Genomic DNA, 9,100 nt, shown 5'->3' on the forward strand with positions numbered 1-9,100 from the left:
CTTTATAAAATTGAGAACTTGACTGGGGCAATACACTGTCCTGCTAGTGCATCAGGTTTGAGTTTATTTCATAGGAGTCAGAATTAAGATGTGTTCATTATATGTGTAATGTGAATGTTACCATTTCAGATAAGAAGAAGAATCATAGCTACCATTTGTGTAGTGTCCTTTAGTTTTCTAAAATGTGGTATCAGTTTCAGTGCAGAAACATTCAATTACAGTAATTTTCTCCCTAACTCTTCCCTATTTTAAAGTGGGTATTCTGATATCACCTAGGCAAAATTTTACAAAGTATGCCAAAGGATGACCAGTATCTGAGGATTTAAGAAAGCAGAGATAAGATGGAAACATTGGCTTGCCTGAATTATAAAGATTTGGTGAATTGAATTGGAGGCAGGCTGATGCAGAAAAAATGCGGTAGTTCAATTTGTCCTGCATATATAGGCAGGGAGTGATTTTCAGTTTCATAGAGTCAAATTAATGGCATCGCTATCTTAGAGAGTTCAGGCAGGAAAAGAGAAGAGTGTGCAGTTTTTAGAAGTCTCTCATTCTTCTGCAATTCATCAGTGGGATTTCCTGTCAAAACAGATTGAGTGTACTTTGGCCTCTCCCATTTCCTACTGTCATTAATTCTTATGAATAATATGCAAGGTCTCAAAAAATGAGGCTGTGCTTATGTAGAAATGGAAATCAGTACTTCTGACCAGCCTGTGAAAACTTGTGAAGTGAAGTCAGCTGCTCCCTTTGGTTATTCATCCAAAGTATATTAAAGGTGAGCCTGTAAAAGAGCTTTTTTCAGGGTTTTATGCAGTAGTGATACAGTTGCCTGTAAAACTAGCCTCTCATTAACCAGGTAGTCTTCCGACATTTGTCTACTTATTTTGGCTCTTAATACATACTTTGCTATGCAGAAATAGAAAATAGTTATTTAAAATAACTGTATTCAGGGAAGGACTCTGGGTCTGCAAAGCCTGTGCTAATAAGGCATAAGCTTGGTAGGAGCTCCTAGAGAAAGTGAAGGGGAGAGGGCTTGGTGAGGCACTAGGCATCAGCTGCCTGAAGGCCAGTCCGGCTGTTTGCAGAAGCTTTTTCATCAGAACTTTTCAACCATAGCACATGTGAAAGACCTGCTTAGTAAGTCATAAGGAGTTGAAATCTGTGCTAGTGAAGGGAGTAACCCATACTGAGGGAATCACGGGTCTTTGAAGTGGTAAAAGTGTGTGCATGTGAGAAAGAGAAGGAAAGTCAGAGGGAGAAAGACAGAGGGGAAGGGAGGGGAAGAGAAAGGGAAGAGAAAGAGAGAGCTTCTGTGTGTGAAAGTCAAAATCAGGGAAAGTGGAGAGAGCACCAGGCTTGGGGTCAGGAGATCCACATGTGAAGCTCAGCTCTGATACCAGCTGTTTGACTCTGGGCAAGTCATTTAACTTCTCTGTCTTGGTTCCTTCATTTCTAGTAAGAAAGGTAATATTTTGTGTTTTCTGCCTCACAAGGTAGTTGTGAAGGAAGTGCTTTATAAACCTTAAAATGCAGTGTAAGGATGGTGTATTGAAAATAATATCCCTCTCTGGAGAACTGGAAATCACTCAAGGAACTTGACTTGTCTGTCTTGAGTAGTGTCATTTTGCTTATGGTCAGTGAATTTATGTATCAAAAAATTTAGAAAGGTGAAAGCTCAGCTACCAGAAGAGAACAGCCGCAGAAGCGCAGTTTGGAACGTAAATATTGATCTTTCACCAGGAAAGTTTTGTTTGATGATAACGTTCAGGGTCGTCTTCACCCAGAAATGTAAGTGACTTGAAGGTAGAAGCCATCTTGACATTGGGATGCAAGATAAAGAACAGTGCAAACTCTTTAAAAAGCTTATTCCTTGCGTTATCCATTTGTCCCACTAATTTCATTGGTTTTTAATCCAAGAATCTCATTGTTACACTGTTCTCAAATGCCTAAAATGTCATCTGGCAGCAGCAGCTCTTTTTCAAATGACATTCAGCCATGGTGTCCTCGAAGTTAGAGTAAAATGAAATGCCACTGAGGACCTTCGGTGTCCTCATGAGTATTGTGGCTGCAGGGGAGGGGGCCATCCATAATTTTTTTTACATCAAACCTGAGTGACAGCATGAGTGCTTGAAACATTAAACTTGGGGGATTTTTCTCCTCACAGCTCGCTGCATACTATTCCTTATCATTTGGCTCATTACTGGAGGAAGGCACCATTTCTGGTTCCTACCGAATCTGACTGCAGACGTGGGCTTCATTGACTCCTTCAGGCCTCTCTACACACATGAATACAAAGGACCAAAAGCAGACTTAAAGAAAGATGAGAAATCTGAGGCCAAAAAACAACAGAAATCTGACAGTGAGGAAAAATCAGACAGTGAGAAAAAGGAAGACGATGATGGGAAAATAGGAACTCTAGGAAACAATGGAACAGAGGGCTCAGGTGGGGAGCGGCATTCAGACACCGACAGCGACAGGCGAGAGGATGACCGTTCCCAGCACAGTAGTGGAAATGGGAATGATTTTGAAATGATTACAAAAGAGGAACTTGAACAGCAAACAGATGGAGATTGTGAAGAAGAGGAAGAAGAAGAAGGAGACGACGAAGAAGAAGAAGAAGAAACGACTAGGCCTTCATCTGAAAAATCATAAACGTGCTTTATTTGGGGACTGAGTGTGTGCAAGTGGTTGGATTTTCTATGTTGGCTGATCACCAAAACATATGTATAGTGTTTGGAGTAGTCTTTAAATCAGTTTGCTGAGATCTCTTTGATGTCCAGGCAGTTCTATTCAGTTTTTTATTTTATAGACTACTAACTTTTTTTTGGTACAATCTTAAGTCACTAATACACATATATAACAATTTTATCCATTTAACAATATTCTGGCAGTAAGTAGCTTTTATTCCTTTTTGATAAATGTCAAAGATGTAGTTTCCTCAGTGGCATTTAGAATAATGGCATTTTTGAGCACTGTAGAGCTTCTTACTGTTAGATGTGGCAGAAGAGATGAAAGTGAAAGACCAGAATTTCAGGTGATGCAGTTAGGTAGCTATTTATGAATTACTTTAGGATGAAATAAACACATAACTCATGACTCTTGAAACTTAAGCTATGTTTCTTAATTTTCATAAAATTGTACCAGAAAATTTCTTTAGAATTCAGAGTTAGCAGTTATTTGCTTAAGATAGGCTGGTCAGTAATGATGCAACACACAATTTTGTTTAGCTCCTAATTCTGTCCTTTAACTACCAACTTAGGAAATCCAAACTCGTTTGTACATCCGGTTGACAGAAGAATGGTTTTCTCCGGCAAAGGAAAGGGAACAGCGTAGGTTGGAAAATGGTGGCTGTTCTTTCCCTTCCCATCCATTTCCCCCATCATAATATGAGAAAGCATTCTGTACATAATTTACAAATAAAACAGACCTTTTATTTTAATTGTTACTTCTTATTTAGACCTTTTCTCAGCACTTCAATTTGTACAAAATTAAGACCATTTAAAGATATGTTTTTAGAGAAACACAAGTCCTGATACCCCACAGAACATTGTGTGTGTGTGAGTGTGTATGTGTGTGTGTGTGCGCGCGCGTTTGTGTGTGCGTGCGCGCAGTGTGGGTGTCGTGAGTATGTGTGGTGTATCGATCTCTCCACAGCAGCTGCAACTCGGTGCCAACATTCCATGTGTTTGAGCAGACTTACAGCAGCTGTTTTGCACGCCTTTGTGTTCATTGATTTATCTTAAATTTCTACATTCAGAAACTGGAGTACTGTATTATCAAATTAGGAGGCACTGCTGTGAAAGAGAATTTACTGTTTTAAAGTACCAATGAAAATAAAGAACATAAAAATGACCATATGACAGTCAGTGGGCTCTGATTGATTTCTGTTTTGGGGCAGTTTGAGTTTTGATTTCTGCTTTTGTCTCACATTCTTGTTTACTGTTTTTTGGATAATACATTGTGTTTAGTTCTATAAACTTTTAGGAGGCTTGTCATCATTCCTCTGAAGTTGAAATTATGAAAACAGATTTGATTCTTTGCCCAAGCCGCTGTGAGAAGTTATACTTATTACTGCTTTGCAGTTGGAATCGTTTATTTGCAGTCCTTTATTTTTATTCTTTAGTTACCTTCCAGTCAAGTATTATAACTAAAGGTGTTGAATGTTTTCTAATTGTGCAAATATACATTTTTGTGTATGTTGGTAAACATTTCACAAATGTGGTCTGATTGCTTCATCCTAATAGTCCTTGTATGTGAGCAGAAACATGGCATCTGATCTGTGTAATGCATCTCTGTCGATGCTGCTGTCAGTTATCTTAAGAACGTTCCCCTGGCAAATGTTGATTGATTTTAGCGCTTGAGTGTTTCTTACTGTTAAGTTTTATGGGGCTCAGTTTCTCATTTCTTTAGGTACAATTTCAGCTGCCCAATACTCTCTCCCAAATCGGCCACAACTCTGATAATTACTCTCAGACACAAACAACAATTCTGTCTGGCTTCTGATAATTCCCAGATTAATCATGGACAGTAAGAATTAGGTAACATTCTACTTATGCACCTCAGATTTTGTCTAGTTCTGAGGTAGGCACTAACATCAGTAATCTGTATTTGGGTATAAAAATGATACTAACATGATGTTATTTCTCAGAAATTACAAATTATTAGGTAATCCTTATCACTAATAAATACACAGGCACTTCAAACTGTGACTTTGTCCTGTAGCTATTTGTAATATCTGAGTTGTGTCTAGTCTTCAAAAACCACCTGGGGAGTAGCAGCTAGGAAAATCTGAACTTTGTTAGTGTTTGTGGATTCTTGTAGTAAACTGATATCTGGTTTCACGGATATTTGATGACCACTGGAAAACAGTCTTTGCAGATCAACCATATAAAGTGCTTTTAGGGATTGTAGCTCAGTGTCTCTATTCCTGTTCAAAGAGGATATATTTTAAAGGAGTGAGTACTTGAAAATCAAAGGGTTGTCAATATTGTACCCTGCCGAAGAGTAGGTAATTATCCTTATGGGCCAAAATATAAATATAAATAACCTAGCTCTGTTACCACGAAAGATTGCTTCCCTTAGCCTCTACAACTTGAAGGTTGGAGTGCTGGATTTTAAAAATACAACCTGTGGCTATAAAGCCCTAAGTAGAAAAAAATTGAGTCAGCAGAAAATTTGAGTTTATTTTGTGATGGGTGCCAGCAATGTATCTAGAATTGAGCTTTAAAACAAGGGAGGATCCAGATAGTGAAGACACTCAAGACAGTAATGAATATGCTTATTGTGCAAATAATCCTAAAATCAATGTATTTAACATATTGGGGTTTTTTTTTCCTTTTCCCTCCCACTGATTTTGGAATTCTAATTTCCAAACACAATGCCTGTCTCTGCTTGGACAACTTTAATAATTGGAATAATTTATATTTAGTGGCATACTACTCAGACAATTACTATATTAAAATTTCTTCATTGCAATAAAATTAAGCAGTGGTGATGGGTTTTGGTGGTTTTATTTTCTTTCTTACATTCATCTAAGAAATCTAACTGATGTCTACATCAACTTCTACTGATGACTTTATTTTCAGTAAAAATTGTCTTATGTTTTATATATTGCATTTCCTTTGCAAATTGTGCTGAAAATAGGAAGTATTAGGGACAGAGAAACTGAAGAAATTCTGCAGACAAAATCAACACTGCTGGTACAGCATGAGCTTTCCCAGCAGGATAGAGTTCAATACCAGATTACAAATATACAGTAAGAAATCATATCCACAATCAAGTCTTGTGTGTGTGCAGTAAATGAGCCGTATTTTTAATTGTCCCTGGCCAACCTGCTGTGCTGCTCTTCACATTCAGGAGGTACATTCCCTGGCCAAAGAAAAAGGGCCCTTAGCAAAAGTACAGCATCTGATCACTGAGCTGCCTCGGCAGGCACTAATACTAGGAGGCCCCATCCAGCTTGTCCCAAGTCATGGGGAAACCCTGCAGGGTGCAGCCTGGACCATTCCCTCCAGCAGACTTCTGTGGGTGGAGGAAATCAGACTCCCTCAGAGCCTGCTGAGTACTAGGCATGAATTTTGATGGTCCGTGCCAGTGCTCTTCCACCTTCCGGAAGCGGCCTTGGTTACAAGTTAGCAAATGTTATGTTTAAGGTTTTACTGATGCCTACGATGGCAGCTTTCGCTTTATTGGCAGCTAGATCCCCTCTCCAAACTCACTTCACAGGCAGCCTATAACTCAGCCTGGAAGATCTTCAGAGCCTAAATACTTTAACTCCCTCTCCCTTGCCAAGAGTTCTGAAGGAGAACTTCTTAACCTTAACTTAAGGAGAACCACAGAGGAGCTCTGTCGAGACTAGCAGTTGCACCATTCTGATTGGTGACCGCGCGTCTTCCAACCGTAAAGTTGAGCAGAGGCCGTAATGGGGAAGCTGGTCAGCCTCGAGTCCCTCTTGAATGGGTTCATCAAAAGATTAGCTTTCTGTTTTACTTGAAAAAATACACACGTGCATGTCAGTACAGAAGCACACTGAAACGATCTAGTGCGCCTGGTGGGCTGGGAGGGCGTAGGGATCTGTTCTGAGGGATTTTCACACCTGGGGTTCTTCCCATTAGGACAGGTTAGCTGTAGCATTGCTAGGACATGTGAAGAAAAGCATTAAGAAGCAGCCGGATTCAGATGATCTACAAGGAACGTGGTCCTTGAGAACAGCTTTCCTCTCAGTGCTGCGTATCTTGGTTTTGCTTAGTTTGTGTTACCCCGGGGCTCAAGGCAGCATCGAGAAATGCTTGCTGCAGAAAATTTATCCATAAGAACTTCAATAAAATTTTAAAGTTTGCTAGGTTATGTGTGTGGGCTCCAGGGGTTGTAACTGAGATAATTTATGCCAGACATGAAACAAAATACCATTCTCTTTTTAAAAAAAAAGCCTGCAAGTTAAGATGTTGATGGTCTTCATCTGCTAAGGTTGCATGCCTCTTACTCCCCAGTAAAAAGGCATACAGATGATTGATGGGGGAGAGATGCATGCTGTGATCCTAAAATTTTGATTGACATTTTCCAGACATTCACCTAGACCACTGTGGTCCAGTTAGTCATTTCAGTTTTTATGTCACCAAACACATGTCAAGCTTTGAAACATAAAGCCATGAAAACTTTAGCCAAGCATGCGTCGCTCAGAATAATCTCAAGTGTCTGAAAGGAACCTCAGAGACCTCCCCCCCACCGGCCAGTTCAGCTTGCATCTGCTAGGCTCCCCACTCCATGTCAGTATAGTAGGAAAGAGCTAAGTTCGGGGTCAGAGACCCTGGTTCTAATCCTGTGTCTGCTGCTTGGTACTTGTTCAAACTGAGGCAAAACACAATCTTTCTGGGCCTCATTTTCCTTATCTGTAAAATGAAGGGATTGAACTGAATGGACGCTAAGCTCTCTTCCAGCTCTAAAGCTGTGATGATGTATGCACATATTCACCCTTCCTGTGAAGCCCTCCAGTGAAGACTCACATTTCTTGAGGCAGCTTACCTCTTATTTATGGATAGGCCTAATTCTTAGGGGATTTTTTCCTTGATTGGACCTTGGGGTCCAAGCAAAAAGAGCCCGACATTAATATAGTGATTTCCAACAGTGCTATGATGTAAGCATTGCAGGTATTATCCCCTTTAGCCTTAGGTGAGGAAATTAAGGCTGTGGTCCACACAGTAAGAGTCAGGTGGGATTTGAACCCAGGTCTACCCGATTCCAAGTCTGGCAGTTTTTCTTTCCATATGGCAGCCTTTCAGATACTTAGACATATTCACACACCCAAGTCTGGCCTAGACTGTTCACCACTTTGATCCCCTTTTATGAAACCCACTTTTTATTGGCTATCTTCTGAGCCTCCTACAACTTGCCTTCAGGTTACTAAGGTAAGAGAAGACCTGGAGAAAATTGATGGTTTGTCTGGATCCTTCTCAAATGCACACCGTTGCCACGATTTTAAGAGATTGGCTGCATTGGAGATAGCCTTGACCTTCCCAAAATGGGAATTACTAAAAAGGGCTATCATTGCTTCTCTTCACCCTTGACAGCCCAGTGGGCTGATAGCTAATTTGTAGGCTTCAGGCTTGTCAGACCTAGCCCAAATTGAGCCAGTGGTAGAATCGCATTCCAGCAAATTGTGTCTAACCAAATTAGAGACCTGAGGTGTATTTAACTCAGCAGTGATTTTGATGAGCACCAGGCTTCACCCCCATAATGAACTAGAGTTACAAAAGTTTTATTGTCCTGCTTAGATGAAACATGTTTTTCTACCTTGACAAAAGTCACTGCCCCCTCTAACATTTTTTTCTTGCATGTTATTGATTTTCAGTAAGTCTCAGTATATAATTAGTGGGAAATGGTTATGTAAAAATGTTGGTTACATTAACAATAGAGTAGAAACAGCATATACTTTGGAGTCTGGGAAGCTAGGTCCAGATCTCCTTTCCAAATTTTGCTCCTTTGGGCAGGTGGAAAAAGAACTGGCCTTGAAATCGGCAGACCTAGGCTCAGATGTTGACTATCAGTGTGATGCTGGGCCTCAGTTTCCTCTGTACAATGAGAGGAGTGGACTAGGATGGCCTTCGGGTCCTCTTCTAGCTTTAAGTCCATGATCCGATACAAATGTCAGTAGGTCTCTTTAAGACATTGTAGCATACAGGTGAATGACCAGGCAGCCAGCTCTGCAGCCTGTCACGTGACCTGAGGATGTGGACTTTGGGTTAAATTGCATCTCAACCCAAGTCACTGTAACCAAGTGGTCAAGAATTACTTAATCCACAGACAAAGGATCTTAGGTTAATTTTCAGGCTTCACAAAGAAAGACTTCTTCATCTCCATCATAAACACATAGCAAAAGAAATGCTGAGTTTAAAAAAAATAGTCTCTGACTCTACTTTTTATTCATTCCACAAATACTGAGCATTTGTGCACAGAACTGTGCTGGGTCTGAGAATGATACAAGAGAATAAAACTGTGGTCCCCAGGAGCATAAGATTTATACACTTGAAAAATGGGGTATCAGCCTGAGGGCTCCCAAGGTGGGGAAAAAGCAATGAAGGGCAATGAATTACATGGAGGGCTTCGG

General features: G+C 40.3%; 1 protein-coding gene across 1 annotated transcript in view; it reads left to right on the top strand.

Annotated features, from left to right (window-relative positions):
• The window catches only part of SEC62 (SEC62 preprotein translocation factor), a 40,176-nt gene extending 36,322 nt beyond the window's left edge, over window positions 1-3,854 (top strand). Inside the window, 1 exon segment of the mRNA XM_020980265.2 lies at window positions 2,162-3,854. Coding sequence (XP_020835924.1) covers window positions 2,162-2,649 — 488 coding nt within the window. The 3' untranslated portion in view covers window positions 2,650-3,854.
• The last annotated feature ends 5,246 nt before the right edge of the window (window positions 3,855-9,100 follow it).

The sequence above is a fragment of the Phascolarctos cinereus genome, unplaced genomic scaffold (genome assembly GCF_003287225.1).
Source record: "Phascolarctos cinereus isolate Bilbo 61053 unplaced genomic scaffold, phaCin_HiC Scaffold_7;HRSCAF=346, whole genome shotgun sequence".
In the NCBI taxonomy this organism is placed as follows: domain Eukaryota; kingdom Metazoa; phylum Chordata; class Mammalia; order Diprotodontia; family Phascolarctidae; genus Phascolarctos; species Phascolarctos cinereus.